At 41.4% G+C, this 21,421-nt stretch overlaps 1 protein-coding gene across 1 annotated transcript; it reads left to right on the forward strand.

Moving 5' to 3' along the window:
• The first annotated feature begins 201 nt into the window (after positions 1–201).
• Positions 202–19,664, forward strand: ehd2b (EH-domain containing 2b). The gene is made up of 7 exons (XM_060923994.1): positions 202–433; positions 9,747–10,114; positions 10,236–10,412; positions 11,556–11,653; positions 12,285–12,697; positions 16,552–16,716; positions 18,227–19,664. Exons 2-7 carry the CDS (start codon positions 9,894–9,896, stop codon positions 18,782–18,784), a joined length of 1,632 nt encoding a protein of 543 aa, XP_060779977.1. The 5' UTR covers positions 202–433; positions 9,747–9,893; the 3' UTR covers positions 18,785–19,664.
• Positions 19,665–21,421: the final 1,757 nt, after the last annotated feature.

The following is a 21,421-nucleotide window of genomic DNA, read 5'->3' on the forward strand; positions in this document are numbered from 1 at the left end:
GAAGACAGCACGAAATCATGAGTACCTCCAATCCTCAAAATTTTGACCCCTCTTTTCTGGTGCACAACTGGTGTTTACCATTCCTCCCTCACCTATCTGTTCCCACCCTCCTCTAACTTAAACCCTAAAACAGTTTGAGCCTCAGAGTGTGTAGTGGTGAGAAGTTTTTGTGGTGAGAAACAAGAGGAGAAAAAGGGAGGGGGGGAAAGGGAGGGAGGAGACCCAACCAAGACATTTCAGTGCTGCATGCATAGCGAAGACGTGTCGAGCTGATCCAAAAACTTATTTGAAGAAGACTTTTTTTTTTCTCAAAAATTCTATCCTAAGTAAAACCTGTTTCTGGGGTGAAACATTGAGTTAAATATTAACAAGTAAAACAGAGCATTGTTACGTTTTTATATTTGTGGTTTCTTTTTTTACAGCAGCATAACAGGTAAGAATAATCAAATATGATTATATTTTGTTACCTGAAATAGTTGCATTAAATTTTATTCTCGTATGTAGCTATTTCTCCTGTAATACTTTGTTACACTTTCTTTCATAGATGTATTTTAAATAAATTTCAGTACAGTAATATTTACAGAAAATATGCCCAATTTCAGTGTCTCCTCTTATGCAACACAGCTGCAGTTTACGAAATTAATCATGAGATGGTTCAAAACTGCCAAAAACTGATAACTATATGGAGTGTAAAGTAAGCCAGATGATTTGAGAACAGTAATCGATAAGCTATCTTTCGATTCTGTCCGAATCGACAAGACCATGTTGCCCTTTATGGTTCTTAAATACACCCTGTGAATCTACAGTCTTTGAGACTAAAGTGGAATGTACATCAGTCAGTGCTTCCATCAAGATGATTGCAACAAAGAATTTTCCATCTCCTGTGCAGACTGTTAGGCTTGTTAGAAGTCCAACTTCAAAAGCTTACTTCTTCACGGATACAGTTGGAAATTGTTTCAAACCAAGTTACTGAACTTGGTGCATCTGAGATTGAGAGTTTCGATGTTGCTGTTTTTTTTTGTTTTTTTTTTTCCTTCTGGGTTATCTGTGATCAGTTGTTTTGTTTCCCCAGCCAAAATGATATCAAATCCTCAAAGCACATTTTTCAGGCAAACAGTGCATGTAGTCCTCTCGACTAAAAATGGTTTTGCAAAAAAGGGGGGAAATACAACTGAGGATACATATTGAGTAATATAGTCTAACACAGCACTTGGATAGTCTGTGGATCAACAACCACATTAACATGTTGATTTGTTTTAAAACTACAGCACTGTTTTACACAACAGTGGTGGGGTTGTTTTGGTGGTTTGTTTTTAGAAAAAGAAATAAGCCTCACATGTGAACATTGTAGCTGTTGTCTTTTGGTGACTAGATTAATCTCAACTGGAAGAATCTCTTTTCAGTATACAGAAATGAGCTATGTATGTGGATGAAGGGGTGTATGAGTGTTTCCAAAGTGAATGCCAACATTTTCCAGGCACAGGCAATGCACTCAACTTTTTCATTGGAATAAAAGGAATACACACAAGCCAAAAGAAAAAGACAAGTCTTTATTTTTGGAGCGTAACCCATCTTCTAAATAAAACATCTAAGTGTATTTAACAGTACAGAAATGCATTCTTCATTTGCTAATGCTTAACTAATAATTGTTTTTGGTTGTCCAATAACATTCAGAAGGATGTGAGGATATCCTACTATTAAAGAGGGAGATTTAAACTGAGATTTTAAACTCCTAATGCACAATTTACAACTCAAAATTAAACAGTAAGGATGGTATGGAAAATGCAAATATAAAAAGAAAGCAGTGATTTCTAATTTTACTTTGACTTGTAGTTCATTGCAGACAGGATGAACCCAAGACATTTCATGTTTGGTCTGGTCATAGGGAAGCCATGGTCTTGAGACTATGGTTAGAGAAGCAGCTTTGGGACCAAAAGGTCCCCGGTTCAATTCCCTGGACCAGCAGGAATGGGTGAAGTGCCCTTGAGCAAGGCACCTAACCCCCAGCTGCTCCCTGGGCTTCCCACTGCTGTGGGTATGTCAGTGTTCTGTTGTATGTTGCTCTGGATAAGAGCATCTGTGAAATGGCTGTCATGTAATGTCAACTTCATTTCATTTGTCAATATACATCCATTCCTGTGTTTCAGTCCTATAGCACATTCCAAAAAAAGTTGGGACAGGGGCAATTTAGGACTAGTGATGAGGTAAAACCATTAAATAATGATGTGATTTGAAACAGGTGATTTGTAATCATGATTTGGTACAAAATCAATATCCAAGAAAGGCCTAGTCTTTGAGGAGAAAAAATGGGCTGAGGATCTCCAGTTTGTCAACAAATGCATGAGAAAATTACTGAAATGTTTAAAAAATAATGTTCCTCAAAGAAATATAGGAAGGAATTTGGATATTTCACCCTATATGGTGCATAATATCATTAAACGATTCAAGGAATCTGGAGGAATTTGTGTATAAAGGGCAAGCACACAAGCGTAAGCGATTTCTGATCCCTCAGATGGTACTGCATCAAAAACCATCATATTGTAGTATGTCCCTGACATGGGTGGAATACTGAAGTGTGGACAGGTTGGAGTTGGTTTTCAACACAGGCTTTGTCACTTTCTTTTTCTACTGCTTTTCGGCTTTTAGCTGACTCGTTCGCACGCGCGTGCACACATGCTCTGGTCGGGGAGAGAGATCCTCCTCTTCGCGCTCTCCCTCCTTTTCTTTGCTCCATAGTCACTGCAACAGACACAACATTGACAACAGGTGTAATGACTGCCACTCACCTTCACCCGACTCAGGCCAGGGAGCTGTCCGGCTGCTGTGGACTCCCCGCCCCCAGATGGGACAAAGTCCCAATGGGTGATCCGTGTATTGGCATTCTTTATGCAGTGGAGCCACTGGAACAGTGCGTGGTCCGAACAGTGTGTGACCGGACGCCCCAGCAGGTAGTACCAGAGGGTGAGGACTGCCCATTTGATGTCCAGGCACTCCTTCTCAATGGTGCTGTACTTACTTTCATGCATTGAGAGCTTGCGACTGATGTGCAGCACTGGACATCCCTCGCCCTCCACCTTCTGGGACAAAACAGCCCCAGCCCTCTGTCTGATGCGTCTGTCTGTAAAATAAAAGGGTGAGAGAAGTCAGGGGAGTGTAAAAGTGCCCTCCCCCCCCCACACACACACAGTGCAGTTTTTAACTTGGTGAAGGCCTGTTGGCACTGCTCCGTCCACTGGACTGGATCTGATGCTCCCTTTTTAGTGAGATCAGTCAGCAGGCTGGTGACATCCGAATAATTAGGTATGAACCTGTGATAGTAGCCAGCCAGCCCCAGGAACTGCCTCATACACTTTTTGGTCTTGGGCCTCAGGCAGGCCACAATTGCTGCAGTCTTGTCAATTTGGGGACCCAAATACCATACTTTCCCCCCGCCCAATTGCACACTTTATATCCCCCGCTGGCCGAAAGGCCCAAAGGGGGATTATGTTGTGGTGAAGTCTGTCCGACTGTCCATTCCAGGAAAAGGTATTCACCTTCTGAAATCAACTCCTCTCACCATTTTTGGAGGAATTTCACAAAACTTGCCAAAAGGCATTGTTGTTTTGTTCCATTCGGTCACATTTTACCAGAGTTGTGGCCCTTGATTAACAAGCTTGTACTTTCACAACTTCATGAAGGTGTGCTTGCCTTCTGACATCAACTCCTCTCACAATTTTTGGACAAATTTCTCGAAGCTTGGCAGAAGACCTTGTTGTATGATGGTAATATGCATATTGCAATTTAATTTCGTTTGTGAAAGTTTTACCAGAGTTTTGACCCTTGATTAAATTACTTTTAATTTTGACAATTTCATGAGGGTGTACGTTCTTCTGAGGTCAACTCCTCTCACAATTTGTGGAGGGATTTCACCAAACTTGGCAAAAGGCTTTGTAATATGACAGTTATACGTATAATAATTTAGTTTAATTTGGGCAAATTTTACCAGAGTCATGCCCTTGATTATTAACAAACTTGTCCTTTGGCAATTTCATCAAGGTGTGCTTGCTTTCTGAAATCTGCTTTCTGAAATCAACTTTCCTCACAGTTTTTGGAGGAATTTCATGTAATTTGGCAAACTTGTACTTTGACAACTGCATGAGGGTGTATTAAGCACTTACAGTATAGGTATAGTTGCTAGCAGGGGATATATATTGTGCTCTCAGAGCACTCTTGTTCAGGTTAGCCGTGAGGCCCACACACTGCAGTGACTCCAGGATGGCCCTGAGGTGTTTTAGGCATGGGGGTGGAGGATCTTGTCCATGAGCCGCTGGATCATAGCGGGAGAACCAAATAACCCGAAAGGAAGCATGATGAATTGGTGTAAACCAAATGGTGTGGTAAAGGCCTTTTTTTTTTCTTCGGATAGAGGAGTCATGGGGATCTGCCAATATCCCTTTTTCAACTCCAGTGTCGAATAAAAGCGAGTAGTGCCTCATTGTTCGAGCAACTCATCAATGTGAGGCGTTGGGTACGCATTGAATTTAAACACCGCATTGACTTTTCTATAGTCTACACAAAACTGGACTGACCCATCGGTCTTGGGGACCAGGACCACTGGGCTGCTTTAGTCACTGTGGGACTCCTCGATTATTCCCATTTCAAGCATGGCCTAGAGTTCGTCTCAAACCACCTTTTTTTTGTGTGTGTGTGTGTTCAGGCAGGCGGTATGGGCGGCTATGTGCCACCATCCCTGGAGGTGTTTCAATGTGGTGTTCTATGAGGTGAGCATAGCAGGGAAGGGGCAAGAACATGTTGGAAAATTCTGTTTGCAACCTGGCAACCTCTGTGAGCTGGGCCAGTAAGAGGTGGTCTCCACAAGGGACTGGAGCAGCTTGAGTGGTTACTTTCATTTTTACCTCTGGCCCCAGCTCTGCCCTCTCCAGAATTACTGACACCGACTCCATGTGGACACCTTCATTCCAATGTTTTAACAGGTTGAGGTGGTATATTTGTAGCGCCCCACCCATATCCATTCGCCTCACCTCAGAGTTGATGTCCCCAATTCACCATGTGACCTCAAAGGGCCCTTGCCGCTTGATCAATTTGGAGCTCTTAGTGGGCAGTGATACAAGTACTTTATCTCCCAGTGTGAACTCTAAGGCGTGCACCCCATTGTATATCTGGGCCTGGCATTCTTGTGCCTGCTGTAAATTCTCCTGGGGTAAGTGAAATGAGTGTGTGGAGCTTTACATGCAGGTCAAGAACGTACTGAATTTCGTTTTTACTATTTGAAGGTCCCTCCTCCCAATTTTCCCACAGCATGTACAAAATGCCACAAGGCTTATGCCCATATAATAATTCGAATGGGGAGAATCCTGTGGAGGCTTGCGGGACCTCTCGTACTGTAAATAACAGCAGTTCGAGCCATTTATCCCAATTACATGCATCTTTACTTCCAAACTTCTAAATTAAAATTTTAAGTGTTTGATTGAACCATTCTACCAAGCCATCTGTTTGTGGGTGATAGATGCTGGTGCAGATAGATTTAATCCCAAATAACTCATAAAGCTTGTGAAGTGTGCATGACACAAACGTAGTGCCTTGGTCAGTCAGGATTTTTTTTTTGGAATCCTGACTCGGGAGATAATTTTAAACAGTGTCTCTGCCACATTACTTGCAGAACTGTTATGCAGCAGAACTGCTTGCAGATATCATATTGCATAGTCCACCAGGACTAAAATAAAGCACTATCCCCATGCCGACTGATCTAATAGCCCAGTGAGAGCCATGCCAATTCTCTTGAAGGGGGTCTTGATTAGAGGGAGAGGGCACAAGATGCTTTCGGAGTGGCTGCTGGATTTACCAGCTGGCATTCGTGGCATGCTGCACACCACCGACGGACATCCGTGCAAATCCCTGGCCAATAGAATCGGGCCATTATTCGGGCTAGTGTCTTATCCTGAACTAAGTGTCCGACCATCAAATTAAAGTGAGCCACATGGAATACGAGTTCCCTATGGCTCTTTGGGATTAATAACTGAGTTGTCTGTTCACTGGTTTGAACGTCCTGCGTCACTTGTTATAGCCTGTTTTTAATAACTGCAAAGCACAGGAAGGAGGATGTTGCATTTGGCTGGAGAGATTGACCATCGATTTACCCTCACTTGGGCAAAGGCATGACGCAGGGTCTCGTCTCGCATTTGTTCTAATGGGAAATCCTTGAGGGAATCCTGAGAGAGGGAGGAGGGGTAGGCTGCTCCCCGTTCATCACATCACTCTGACATGATGCTGACATGGACGGATCTAAGACAGCTTCCCCGGTCAATGCTACACTGGAATCCCCCTGCAAGGTGTTACAACAGGACCCGCCCACTACTACATCCTCCATTAAACCTTTAAACCCCAGTCAATCAGTCCCCAGAATCAGTGGGTGGGTGAGGTGTGGGTTAACCACCGCTTCTACACTATGCTTTTTCCCCCAAAATAGAATGTGGATGGACACTAGTTGATATTTGTGAACATCCCGGTGTGTACACAACTTTCACCACTTGTGCTCTCCTAAATGCCTCACTTTGCACCAGGCTTTGGTGGATTGAGGTCTGATTTACAGCTGGAATCCACCAATGCATGATATGTATCCCCTTGAATACTCATTGGTATGTGATAACGCTCTGGCCCGATCGAGGACAGTCTTTGGCACATTGGGGATCCAGACCACAGCTTCCCACCTCCATTGCAGAGCACTGGCTCTGGAGATGCCCAGGTTCCCCACAGCGCAAGCATACCAGCCCAGGCTTCACCTCTGCACTGGCAATATGGGGATCACTCACTTGGGGGGGAGAAGACACAGAAGGGAAAGAAGGGAGGGGGACACCACAGGTGCAGCGAGCCAGCTGGGGGGGCGTCCCCTGCCTCCATGGTGGGGGAACAGGACGGGGACAGGGAGAGGTAAGATGGAGGTAGGAGAAGGAGCGAGAGAAAGAGAAGAAGCAGAATATCCGCCTGTTGCTGAAATCACTGCCAAATGCTCCTCCGCCAACTCAATGGCTCGATCCAGTGACACCAGGCATTGGCCCCACTCCACTGTCCCTTCCGGCAGCTGCATGATGAACTGCTCCAGCGCCACCATGTCAATGATCCCCTCAGCATTGCGGTCATCTGCCCTCAGCCATCGCCAACAGGCATCCTGGAGCTGTTGGCCGAACATGAACGGCCAGCCAACTTCCTCCAATGTCAGTGTGCAGAAGCGCTGATTGTGTTGTTGACTGTGTTTGTCATGGACCCCGCCAATGCGAGCAGGTGCCAGAGCACATGGCGATCTTCCTGCTGGGCCAGCAGCAAGGCTTCGAAGCGATGCTCCTGCTCCTTCCCAAGGTTGATCAGGGCTTGATGCGGAGTCTATTGGGCAGCAGTGAGGGCATGAATAAGGTCCTTAAGTGGGGAGGACTCCATGGGGTGGTTCCCTTCAGTATCCCAGGTTTCGGCACCACTGTAATAGATCCCTGACGTGGGTTGAATACTGAAGCGCAGACAGGCAGGAGTTGGTGTCAACACAGGCTTTATTCTCACTTTCTTTTTCTACCACTTTTCAGCTTTTAGCTGACTCATTCTCTCACAGACATGCTCTGGTCGGGAGAGAGCGCCCCCTCTTTGCTCTCTTCCTCCTTTTCTTTGTGCCATCGTTACTGCAAAATACACACACACACACCATTAATTGACAACAGGTGTAATAATTTTGCCACTCACCTTCCCTGGCCCTGCCCTCCATTCACAAACTGACGGTTGACCACACCCCCACTGCCACACATGTATCATACCTGATATAATCACATAGGCATGGGATTATTTTGGCAAACCTTTGTCAAGCACTACAATACACAGTGACATCCACAAATGCCGGTTAAAACTTTACTGTACAAAATGGAAGCCTTCTGTTAGCTGTGGACTTCTTTGGGGTCAGAGACATCTGGGATGGACCATCACACAGTGGAAACATGTACTGTGGTCAGACAAATCAGTATTCCAGGTCTTTTTTTCAAAGAAATAGACGCCATGTGCTCCAGAGCAAAGACAAAAAGGACCATTCAGTCTGTTACCACCAAGAAGTCCAAAAGCCAGGGTCTATCATGGTATGGGGTTGTGTTAGTGCCCTTGTCAAATGTAATTTACAGTTCTGTGATAGAAGCATTAATTCAGAAAAATACATTGAGATTTTGGCGTAACATATGCTGCCTTCATGATAGCTTTTCCATGGATATTTCAACAAGACAATGCAAAATGAGATTCTGCACACATGGAAAGCCATGGCCTAATGGTTAAAGAAGCAATTTTGAGACCAAAAGGTTGCAGGTTTGATTCCCTGGACCAGCAGGAATGGCTGAAGTGGCCTTGACACCTAACCCCTCCCCAGACTGTTCTGGGTACATTGTACATCTGTATAAGACTGCTAAATGCCATAGGGAGGGAAAGTAATCTCATTGCCCCCTACTGGATGTGTTCCAACCTCTATGGCAAAATGAATGGGAATATCTTTTCAAAAAATTACATTTTGGGTTACACTTCAAAGTTAAGACAATGGCTTCCATATGTTGTGCATGTCGGGCAGCTCTATCGATCCTGGTGATCATACTTTTTTTTTTCCACCGATTTGAATTGTTTTGAATGTTTTTTAACAAGCTGATCAAAGACTATACGGACCCGACGTCGCGTATGTGACGTCACTACAAGTCTAGCGCCTTTCCAAATCCAAGTTCCACATCATAACTTCGTGGGATTTTTTTAAAAAATCGGGTCTATGGGATTTTCAATAGTACCGTATGGCTTTCGGCTTAGGAATGCTACCACTAGGATCGCTGTGTTTCACTTTCCTTCCCTATTATTTCATCTCATCTCATTATCTCTAGCCACTTTATCCTGTTCTACAGGGTCGCAGGCAAGCTGGAGCCTATCCCAGCTGACTACGGGCGAAAGGCGGGGTACACCCTGGACAAGTTGCCAGGTCATCACAGGGCTGACACATAGACACAGACAACCATTCACACTCACATTCACACCTATGGTCAATTTAGAGTCACCAGTTAACCTAACCTGCATGTCTTTGGACTATGGGGGAAACCGGAGCACCCGGAGGAAACCCACATGGACACGGGGAGAACATGCAAACTCCCTCCCTATTAATGTAATGTAATTACAAAGGCTGTGGAAGAAGAGGGTGCCTGTTCCAGAGGTGAATTGTGGCAAAGTTTGAAATGAAAATATTGTTGCAATGCTTAAGACCTGTTTGCAGGAAGAATGGGACAAAATTACACCTGAAACACTACACTTCATCACTTGATGTCTTCAGTCTCTAAAAATCTTTTAAGTGTTGGAAGAATAAACTGCAGCATTATGAAGTGGTAAATGCTTTGCCATCCCAACTTTTTTGAAATGTGGTGGAAGAATCAAAATTGATGTGTATATTTTGAAATAAATAAATAAGTCATGAGGTAAAACATCAAATAATGTGCTGTTGTATTGTTTTGAGTGCAATACAGGTCAAAGATTATTTACAAATCATTGCTTTCAGTTTTAATTTCAACATACCATCCTAACATTGTCTGATTTGGGGTTGTACAATTATTAACCCATTTTTAACTTCATCCTGTCTGTCTGTCTGTCTGTCTGTCTATCTATCTATCTATCTATCTATCTATCTATCTATCTATCTATCTATCTATCTATCTATCTATCTATCTATCTATCTATCTATCTTCCTTTGCTAAATTTAGGTGGCAGACCTACGCTACCACCCTGTGTAAAGACAGGGAAAAGGAGAATAGCCTGTACAGCCAAAGGAAACATAAATACATAGTCCAAAACAGACCCTTAAATTGTCAGTGAAGCAAATCATTCCAAAGTCCCACAGATTCAACAATATGTCTCGCTGGGGGCGGAAAAACGTCAAGAAGACCCCTGAAGTGATCAGAACAGTCACAGAGGGGCTGAAATCACTGTATCGTAAGAAGCTTTTGCCTATTGAGGAGTACTATGGTTTTCATGATTTCCACTCTCCAAGTTTGGAGGATGCTGACTTTGACAACAAACCCATGGTGCTAGTGGTTGGTCAGTACTCCACAGGAAAGACTACTTTCATCAAGTAAGAATATTAATTATTCATAGGTTGAAAAGATAAAAAAAATTCAGCAGGTCTAGAATTTCTCTTAAAAACTGAGAAAGCTGCCTGACATAAAGGGTAATCAGTTGATCTCTTTTCCCAGGTACCTTCTGGAACAAGAAGTGCCCGGAAGCCGTGTGGGTCCAGAGCCTACTACAGATTGCTTTACTGCTATCATGCATGGTGACATGGAGGGAATAATCCCTGGAAATGCTCTCATAGTGGATCCCAACAAGCCCTTCCGCAAACTCAACCCCTTTGGAAACACTTTCCTAAACAGGTTAATGAATAATTGTGTATACCCAAACATGTTTTTTTTTTCATAAATATGAGAAGATATGAGTGAAAGTAGAAAAGTGAGAGAGAATATGTCACCCGATCACTCCTCCTTCAAGAGGTACGCAGAGTAAGGAGCAAGAGATCATAGAAAATTATTTCTGCTCCATGGAATTTCAAGTGCCTTTGCCAAATTTCTGAGGGAGGAGGAACTTGTTTGTAGAACTATAGAGAAAGGGTGAGATATCACAAGAGATAATTGTGAAAGTAGATGCTGCAATGCATGACACTAAAGAGGGTTTATAGAATGTCATTGTCTATATGGAACAGGACAAATTAAACTGAAATATTGAAAAGAAACTCTTAAGATTTTCTGAAACCAGTCTATCACATAATGATTGTAATTTTTCTCCTACTTGCTCAAGACAAGCTCAGAACTGTATATCTGAAGCAGTTGAAATTATAATATATAAACTTTATAATGTAATTTGAAATAATTCATATGTACAAATATCAAGTAAAAATAAGTTTGATATAAAGGAGACTTGAGTAGTTAGTGCTTTATTCAGACATAGTAGTTTCTGATATTTTTGTTGTACTGTAATTCTGTCCTGATGGTAATCACCTCAAATCAGAGGTTCACTTATTTCCATGTGTTTTTAGCAAGTTGTGTCTCTTCTTCAATTTCCTGCCCTGGGAATCGGACAGCTTGAAAAATCCATTTATAGGAGGAAGTGGCTGTGTTGTTCTAAGCATCCGTTCATTCGTGAGCCACATTGTTTGATTCTGGCAGCACTGATCATTTTCCTTCAGGAAGTCCCTATGCTTTTAGAGCACCACTTCCACACAATGGCCCAAACTGGGAGGGGTGCAGACCAGAGTATACATGAGATCGCCTCACCATGATACAAGGGGACTGGAAACTTCTGCATAGCTCTGGTCCAAGGTCCTCGAGAGGTCAACTGTTCTGACTTCAGCTTTTATTGTTCATCTGTGTTTAAAGAATCGGTAACTTTAGTGCAGTTTAAGTAGTGAAAGGCAAAGAATTCCATTGCAAAGTTTAGAAAATGTCAGGAAACAGCATCCAGTAACATCTCAGGAAACATTTGGACCTTGACTTGTTAAATAAATGACAATGTATTGTTAGATTCCAGTGTGCGCAGCTGCCCAACCAGGTTCTGGAGAGCATCAGTATCATTGACACCCCTGGCATCCTGTCGGGAGCGAAACAAAGAGTGAGCCGAGGTAAGACTAACACTAAAGGTGAAGGGCCAGTGGTGTAGAGAAAAGAAAGAAACTCCACCCTCAAGTAACTGCACCCTATACTGTGCTAATCCTCTGTCATAAAAAACACCACACACTGCTGCAGTTAACTGTAGTTGTGAGAAGTGCTGTGAATCCGTTTTTTTTAATGGTAAAACTAAAATGAACCAAGAGCATGTGCTGTAACAGAATATTTGCTGATGTGTTTCATGTTGCTTTGTGCATTTTCTACCCATTCTAATACCACAGAGTTTATGTATATTCCTAGGCATTAGCCATATGACAGAGAATATATATGGGAGAGCTTCAGCTTACACCTGGTTTATTTCAAATGTTCTGTCAGAAAACAGCTGTATCACATCTGACACACTGTGTGGGAGGGTGAAACACAGGGTGTGACAGTCAGGGAGAGGAAAACAAGGACTGCATAAGCATGGCAACAATGTATGAATGTAAGAAAGGCTGCAGACAGATGGAGGATATATGCTGTAGCTTCTATTTTTATTCTAGTAAATAAAGAAATAGTGTTTGGGTTAAAGATGTAAACAAGTTTATGCAATTATTTGCAAGCTGTTGAAAAAAAATGATCAGTTTGTCTATCTTTTTTTTATAGGCTATGACTTCCCAGCTGTCTTGCGCTGGTTTGCTGAACGAGTGGACCGAATTATTCTCCTTTTTGATGCCCACAAGCTGGAGATTTCTGATGAGTTTTCAGAGGCCATAAGTGCTTTGAAGGGCAATGAGGACAAACTGCGTGTGGTGCTTAACAAGGCTGATATGGTTGGGACACAGCAGCTAATGCGAGTATATGGTGCTCTAATGTGGTCTCTGGGGAAAGTGTTTGGAACCCCTGAAGTGCTGAGAGTATATATCGGCTCATTCTGGTCTGAACCTCTCATGGTGCCAGACAACCGGAAGCTGTTTGAATTGGAAGAGGAAGATCTTTTTGCTGACATTCAGAACCTGCCACGAAATGCAGCCCTCCGCAAGCTCAATGATCTGGTCAAGAGAGCCCGTCTAGTCAGGGTGAGGTATTTTGTGTTGAATAATTTGTTGATGATAATAGTGTTACTATTAGGTTGATATCTCAGACCTCTGGCACAAAAAAAAAGAAAAGAATGAAACATTATTTTAGCATTCCTAGTAAAACATTTAGATAGTGTTATTAAATTTTATTTGCAGCTTTAAAGAAATCTAGATTTAGATCCAGAACATGCAATATATTTTCAAATACAGGCCAATACCTTCAATTACCGTTCATATTAGATATAGGGAAAATGTGGTCTCAGTGACTTTGCCCGATGCAGCTTGAACATTTCAGAGACTGCTGATATCCTGGGATTTTCACACATGATAGTCTCTAGAGTTTACACAGAATGGTGGAAACAAAACAACAACAAGGCAGTGACCATTCTACAGGAGGAAATGTCTTGGTGATGAGAGAGGTAGAGAGGTCAGAGGAGAATGGTCAGACTGGTTCATGATGGTAACTCAAGTAAATGCTCTTTACAACCATAGTAAGCAAAAAAAGCATCTCAGAAGGCACAAGATGTGGACCCTTGAGGATGGGCTACAACAGTAGAAGACCACATTGGGCACCACTCCTGTCGGCTAAGAATAGGAATCTGAGACACAGACTCACAAACTGGACAGATAAAGATTGGGGGGAGGGGGGAACAGGTGGTGTTTGACCAATGTTCAACTATCAGTTTATCCATTCTCCTCTGACCTCTCTCTTCAAGACATTTCCACCCACAGAACTGCCACTCATTCACTTGTTCATATTTGTACCTATATACTGTGGACAGATTTTATTTTAAAAGACAAGCAATGTCCCTGGGTGACGCCATCTTACTCTCCCCAAGGCTCACATATCGCACTCTCAGTACAAATTACACGAGAGAATCCAAGATTGTGACAAGGCTTACAAGACTTACCAAGGCTGAGATCTAGTGGACACGTTGCTTCTAAATTGTTGTAGACAACCCTGAAGATGCCCAGGTGTCAAGTGTTTAGGTGTAAAAATCAGCCCAGTCACTGAAGCAGGGAACAGAGAGAGAGAGAGAGGTGGCACCTGGGGATTTATTTTAAAATTAGAAGCCTTGATTTGATGGCTCTGTGTAATGAAGATAAATTGCGTACTAGCGTGCCGCTTATGTCACAGGCAGCTATCCGGTTTCAGTACAAATGCAAATGGTTGCGGCCAGGTAAGCCTATTTTTAGCAATATCATAACTTTTAAAATTGATATATTGTTGTTATAAAGTTTTAGTTTTCACTTAAATGTGCAGTGGGTACATCAGGGCACTTACCATGATCGGCAAATGGTGTTTATTTTTGGGTTTTGTTTTGTATTGTTTTTATCTATGCACAATGACAAAATAGAGCAGTGGCTACAATTATCAACACCTTGACGATCTTTTGCCCATTGCAAAAGTAGAAAATACTTTCAATATGTAAATTGTGCATGAATAATTACTCAAACTTCCACTGGAAAAAAAATGAGTTGATTCCCGATTACTTAGTGTATTAGATCACATAACACTGTTCCACAATTATCGACACCTTTGTCCACAGTTATCACCACCATTCCACAATTATTGACATCCAGATGATTATTTATTGAAAAAAATAATCGGTATGTGATATTAAGTTAACAAAACACAGTTTTTATTTAAAATTAGTTTTACATAGACTTATATGAAGTACAAAATATATATTTTATATAAATATATCGATGTTGGTGCTTATGTAAACAAGGAAGTAATTCTAACGTTTGTAAACAAATGAACTGATATTTAACCTGTGTCAGAAAATCTTTGTTCCACTTCTTACCCACTTTCTAAGCATTTTCGTAGATCACCTTTTGTTAATCGTTCATTGTTTGTATTAATTTCTAGTTTTGGAGTTTACCAATAAATGTCAACAGGCAATTGACATTGTAACCACATGAAAATCCAGGTCAAAGGTCGCACGTCATTCCTCGAACCAAAACTTTATATTTTTACATCTAAAAATATTAAATGTCTACTGATATTGTAATATGTGGTAGATATTTACAACAAACTGCAAAAAAACAAATTCTGAACGGAATAGAAAAACCTGAATATTTCAAGCATGTAATTTTTTTATACGCTAGGAATTTAATTCTGGTCTAATTCTATTTATTGCAATAGGATTCCAAATACTCCATAAGCATTCCATTCTGTTATGAATCAGAAAAAAATTACTATAAATCACAGCACTTTTATTTTTTTTTGAAGAATTTCATATATTTCAACAATGTTACACAAAGATCAATACAGTTGTAAATGTCACTTAATTCCACAGGGTGTCGATAATGGTGGACACCGGTGAAAGTGATCACTATTATCGACACCTCACATGACTTCTCAAACGTGTGTTTAGATACAAAATGACAACTGTGAAATGAAAGAGTAAGAAACAAAGTAGGTTTTGACAAGGATATCATGAAATATCAGTGAATTTGATAAGTTAAAACAGGTCCATGATCTTTCCACCATGCTTACCTGCAATGATAATGTCCAGGTTTTCCTCAAATTGCTGATCGTGCTAAAAAAAATTCCATCTTAGGTAATGAGGTGTGTCATCAGATGACAAGATCAAAGGGCGAGGGGGGTCTTCTGGTTAATTAATTAACCAATAATAACTGTTGTAATGGAACTCACCTTTGTAAATTTGTTTTTTACTGGTAAATCTGAAAAGGTGTCTAATTATGGACTGTCAATAATTGTAGCCGCTGTTCTAGTCTATTTTCATTTTTTACATACAGTCCATACAGTCAATATAATAGCTATATTTTGCCACTGATGTAATAGTAAATGATTTGAGTAAACATGTCAGTTGAAGGTGATAAATAGAGGATATTACATGGTGGCGCAAACATATGAAGTTTATCTTCAAGTGGTGAATATATTCACGAGTGAGCAAAGCGAATGAGTGAAAATATTTTCAATATGAGAAGATAAACTTAATAGCTTCACGCCACCATGTAATGTTCTTCATATCATATGGACAAATCCACAAAAAAAAAAAACACACACAAGTTAATCTGAAATTTTAATTTTGAACTGGTTCACCATTTTGACAACACGCATTTAGTCAGAGAAAACACTGGGTGTGACATCATCAGAGTGAAATGTCAGAAAATATGTCACTCAGATCCGCAATGTATTTTGTATGAAAAATGCAAGTTTTTCAATACGAGATAAACTTCATATCTTCCAGCCAATGTGTGATCTCATCTCATTATCTCTAGCCGCTTTATCCTTCTACAGGGTCGCAGGCAAGCTGGAGCCTATCCCAGCTGACTACGGGTGAAAGGCGGGGTACACCCTGGACAAGTCGCCAGGTCATCACAGGGCTCAATGTGTGATGTTTTTTTTTAATTATATCAAAATATTCACAAAGTACACAACTGAAGCTGAAGCTGCTCTTTATGGAGGAATGGGCTAAAATTCCTTCAAGCCGGTGTGCAGGACTGATCAACAGTAACCGGAAACGTTTAGTTGCAGTTATTGCTGCACAAGGAGGTTACACCAGATACTGAAAGCAAAGGTTCATATACTTTTGTCACTCACAGATCTGTAATATTGGAACATTTTCCTCAATAAATAAGTGACCAAGTATAATATTTTTGTCTCATTTGTTTAACTGGCCTCTCTTTATCTACTTTTAGGACTTGTGTGAAAATCTGATGATGTTTTAGGTCATATTTGTACAGAAATATAGAAAATTCTAAAGGGTTCACAAACTTTCAAGCACCACCGTGTGTGTGTGTGTGTGTGTGTGTGTGTGTGTGTGTGTGTGTGTGTGTGTGTGTGTGTAAATTTATTTATTTAATATCTGCTCACTTTACAGGTTCATGCTCACATAATCAGTTACCTGAAGCAAGAGATGCCTTCTGTCTTCAGGAAGGACAATAAGAAAAAGAATTTGATCTACCAGTTGCCAGTCATCTTCTCCAAGATCCAGTTACAACATCACATTTCCCCTGGAGATTTTCCTGACTGTGCCAAGATGCAGGTTTGTGCAAGCTAAAACAGATAGTGGCTTTCACAGAGACATTATAAGGCTTTTTAGACTTTTGGTCATCTTTTTTTTTTTGCAACTTTAATAGATCCATGGTAGAGATGAATTGTGATGATATTTAAGGATCACTTGCTGCTGCAAGTTCAGCACTTTATGGATTGATGCTATTTGTATCATTACTTAAACTACTTTTACTAAATCTAAAGATACAGTATACCCTAAAGGTATAAGGTACTGTACTTGAAAGTTTCCCCTAAAAGTTATGTCATGGGAAGTAATTGTAATGATATTGAAGGATCTTTGAAGATATAAAATTTATTGTTTTTCTGCTCCAAGTTCAGCTCTTGATGGATTGATGCTATTTGTATCATTGTTTATACTACTTTTGCTATACTTACTGATCATAGTAATACTAATTTTGATTATTGAACTACAGAAACTAAGTGACTTTTTTCAGGTTAAAATGGTAACATTATATATTCACAGAACATATCGAACAACCTAATGGCCCTTTTCCACTACCCTTTTTCAGCTCACTTCAGCTCACTTCAGCCCGACATGGCTCGCGTTTCGACTATCTAAGAACAGCACGACTCAGCTCGCTTCAGCCCTGCTCAGCCCCCAAAACTAGCACGGTTTTGGAGTAGGGCTGAAGCGAGCCAAACCGTGCTGAGTGAGGCTAGGGGCATGAGGAGACACTCCCCTGTGCACTGATTGGTGAGGAGGAGTGTCCTCACACGCCCACACACGCCCCGCGAGCATGCTGGGATCTGTAAACACCGTAAACCCGGAAGAAGGAGAATTACGAATTACGAGAATTATGAAGCCTTATGCGCCTCGCCTCATCTATACGCTCTTGCCAGTATCTGTTGGCGTTGTTGGTGACAACAAGCCACAGCACCAAGACCAGCAACACTAATGACTCCATGTCCTCCATGTTTATTGTTTACTCTCCGGGTCGTGAGACTACCGCTTAAAAGATCACTGATGTCACTGTTTGCGCCGCCTAACGACATCACCTGACGTCCACCCACTTTCGCTAACTCCACCCAATGTGTCCACCCACTTCCAGCCAGCACGGTTCAGCGCGATTGTAGTCGAAATGCAACGCCAACAGCCCCGCTCAGCTCGACTCAGCCCAACTCAGCACGGCACGGCTCAGCCCAACTCAGCCGTGTTGGTAGTGGAAAAGCGGCATTAATGATGACACTTTGTGTCTTTGAGGGAAACCCCTAAAGATTTTATGTCATACCATGAAAGAAAAGGGTTCCTTTTGAGAAAAAAATATTTTGAAAGCTTTAAAAAAAAAAAGTATGGAAACCCCTTTTTTCCTGCAATGTCCTGAAAGTGGGCACTCTAAATGTTAAGAGTATTAAATTTAATACTGCAAATACCATCATTATAATTGGTCTCCTCCTGGTTATTAATTAATCTTAATCATTTGTATGATATATTCTTTTCAGGTGTATGAAACATAAAACTGTGTTTTTTGTTAATTTTTTAGGAACTCCTTGCAGGTCATGACTTCACCAAGTTTAAGGCCCTTAAACCCAATATGATGGCTATGTTGGATGAACTGTTGTCCACTGACATCGCCAAGCTGATGCCTCTCCTCAGGCAGGAGGAGCTGGAAGGAGGAAGTCAACCTGGAGTCCAAGGAGGGGCTTTTTTGGGGACCCGAGCAGGACCATTTGTGGAGGGTGACCCTTTCGGTGAGAGAGGTGAGGATGACGGTGAGGATGAAGAGGTGGAAGAAGACTGGATTGTGACGAAAGATAAGCCCAAGTATGATGAGATCTTTTACAATCTTGCACCCAATGAGGGAAAGCTGAGTGGTACCAAAGCCAAAGACTGGATGGTGAGCACACGGCTGCCCAACTCTGTCCTGGGTCGCATATGGAAGTTGTCAGATGTGGATCGTGATGGCATGCTGGATGATGAGGAATTTGCCCTGGCTAGCCACTTGATTGAGGTGAAACTTGAAGGGCATGGCCTGCCGCCTGAATTACCTGCTCGTCTGGTGCCCCCTTCTAAACGCAGACAAAAAGGATCTGATGCCTAGACTACACAAGCTGCCAACTGTGTCTACTATAGTTTTCTTGTCAGAATGCATATTTAAGACAATTATTGGCATGCATCATAAAAGTGAGCAAACAACTATATATAAAACAAACATTATACACAAAATTTCAAAATTTCCACTCAAACCATAGAAGAATCTATTATTTCTTCTAACAAAAATAATTCTCATTTTCACTAAATATTATTTTCTCAAAAAAAAAAAAATATATATATATATATATTCTAATGGCTATTTTTAATATTTGAAGCTCTTTGAAGGTGGCACGGTGGTGTAGTGGTTAGCATGGTTGCCTCACAGCAAGAAGGTTCTGAGTTTGAGCCCAGTGGCCTTTCTGTGTGGAGTTTGCATGTTCTTCCCGTGTCTGCGTGGGTTTCCTCTGGGTGCTCCGGTTTTCCCCACAGTCCAAAGACATGCAGGTTAGGCTTATTGGTAGCTCTAAATTGACCGCAGGTGTGAATGTGAGTGTGACTGGTTGTTTGTCTCTTTGTATCAGCCCTGTGATGACCTGACGACTTGTCCAGGGTGTACCCCACCTCTCGCCCATAGTCAGCTGGGATAGGCTCCAGCTTGCCTGCAACCCTGCACAGGATAAGCAGTCACAGATAATGGATGGACGGATGGATGGATGGATGGAAGCTCTTTGAAGTATTGCAAGAAAGAAACCTGTCCTGAGATCATCTCACAAAATACTGCACCTGATCTTCACCAAGTGACATTAGAAATTTTTGGTCACAAGGTTGTCTCCAACCTTTATGGATGTTAGTCAATCCAGCACAGTGTTTGTTTGTGTGTATATATATATATATATATATATATATATATATATATATTTTTTTTTTTTTTACAGTGGTGCTTGAAAGTTACTGAACCCTTTAGAATTTTCTATATTTCTGCATAAATATGACCTAAAACATCATCAGATTTTCACACAAGTCCTAAAACTAGATAAAGAGAACCCAGTTAAACAAATGAGAAAAAATATATACTTGGTCATTTATTTACTGAGGAAAATGATCCAATATTACATATCTGTGAGTGGTAAAAGTATGCGAACCTCTAGGATTAGCAGTTAATTTGAAGGTGAAATTAGAGTCAGGTGTTTTCAATCAATGGGATGACAATCAGGTGTGAGTGGGCACCCTGTTTTATTTAAAGAACAGGGATCTATCAAAGTCTGATCTTCACAACACATGTTTGTGGAAGTGTATGATGGCACGAACAAAGGAGATTTCTGAAGACCTCAGAAAAAGTGTTGTTGATACTCATCAGGCTGGAAAAGGTTAGAAAACCATCTTTAAAGAGTTTGGACTCCACCAATCCACAGTCAGACAGATTGTGTACAAATGGAGGAAATTCAGGACCATTATTACCCTCCCCAGAAGTGGTCGACCAACAAAGATCACTCCAAGAGCAAGGCGTGTAATAGTCGGCGAGGTCACAAAGGACCCCAGGGTAACTTCTAAGTAACTGAATGCCTCCTTCACATTGGCTAATGTTCATTAGTCCACCATCAGGAGAACACTGAACAACAGCTGTGTGCATGGCAGGGTTGCATGGAGAAAGCCACTGCTCTCCAAAAAGAACGTTGCTGCTTGTCTGCAGTTTGCGAAAGATCATGTGGACAAGCCAGAAGGCTATTGGAAAAATGTTTTGTGGATGGATGAGACCAAAATAGAACTTTTTAGTTTAAATGAGAAGCGTTGTGTTTGAAGAAAGGAAAACACTGCATTCCAGCATAAGAACCTTATCCCATCTGTGAAACATGGTGGTGGTAGTATCATGGTTTGGGCCTGTTTTGCTGCATCTGGGCCAGGATGGCTTGCCATCATTGATGGAACAATGAATTCTGAATTATACCAGCGAATTCTAAAGGAAAATGTCAGGCCATCTGTCCATGAACTGAATCTCAAGAGAAGGTGGGTCATGCAGCAAGACAACGACCCTAAGCACACAAGTTGTTCTACCAAAGAATAGTTAAAGAAGAATAAAGTTAATGTTTTGGAATGGCCAAGTCAAAGTCCTGACCTTAATCCAATCCAAATGTTGTGGAAGGACCTGAAGCGAGCAGTTCATGTGAGGAAACCCACCAACATCCCAGAGCTGAAGCTGTTCTGTATGGAGGAATTGGCTAAAATTCCTTCAAGCTGGTGTGCAGGACTGATCAACGGTTACCGGAAATGTTTAATTGCAGTTATTGCTGCACAAGGGGGTCACACCAGATACTGAAAACAAAGGTTCGCATACTTTTGCCATTCACAGACATGTAATATTGGAACATTTTCCTCAATAAATGAATGACCAAGTATAATATTTTTCTCTCATTTGTTTAACTGGGTTATCTTTATTTACTTTTAGGACTTATGTGAAAATCTGATGATGTTTTAGGTCATATTTATGCAGAAATATAGAAAATTCTAAAGGGTTCACAAACTTTCAAGCACCACTGTGTGTGTGTATGTGTGTGTATATATAGCACTGTCACTTCATAGCACACAGGTTCTGGGTTTGAACCTCGTGGCCAACTGGGGCCTTTCTCTGCATAGTTTGCATATTTTCCCTGTGCCTGTGTGGGTTTCGTCCAGTTGCTCCAGTTTCCTCCCACAGTCCAAAGATATG

This window comes from Neoarius graeffei, chromosome 6 (assembly GCF_027579695.1).
Source record: "Neoarius graeffei isolate fNeoGra1 chromosome 6, fNeoGra1.pri, whole genome shotgun sequence".
In the NCBI taxonomy this organism is placed as follows: Eukaryota; Metazoa; Chordata; class Actinopteri; order Siluriformes; family Ariidae; genus Neoarius; species Neoarius graeffei.

Coding starts and splice junctions, on each gene's coding strand:
- ehd2b (XM_060923994.1), top strand. CDS start 9,894: ATGTCTCGCTGGGGGCGGAAAAACGTCAAGAAGACCCCTGAAGTGATC. Junction 10,413..11,555: donor GGAAACACTTTCCTAAACAG/GTTAATGAATAA, acceptor ATGTATTGTTAG/ATTCCAGTGTGCGCAGCTGC. Junction 12,698..16,551: donor AGAGAGCCCGTCTAGTCAGG/GTGAGGTATTTT, acceptor CTCACTTTACAG/GTTCATGCTCACATAATCAG.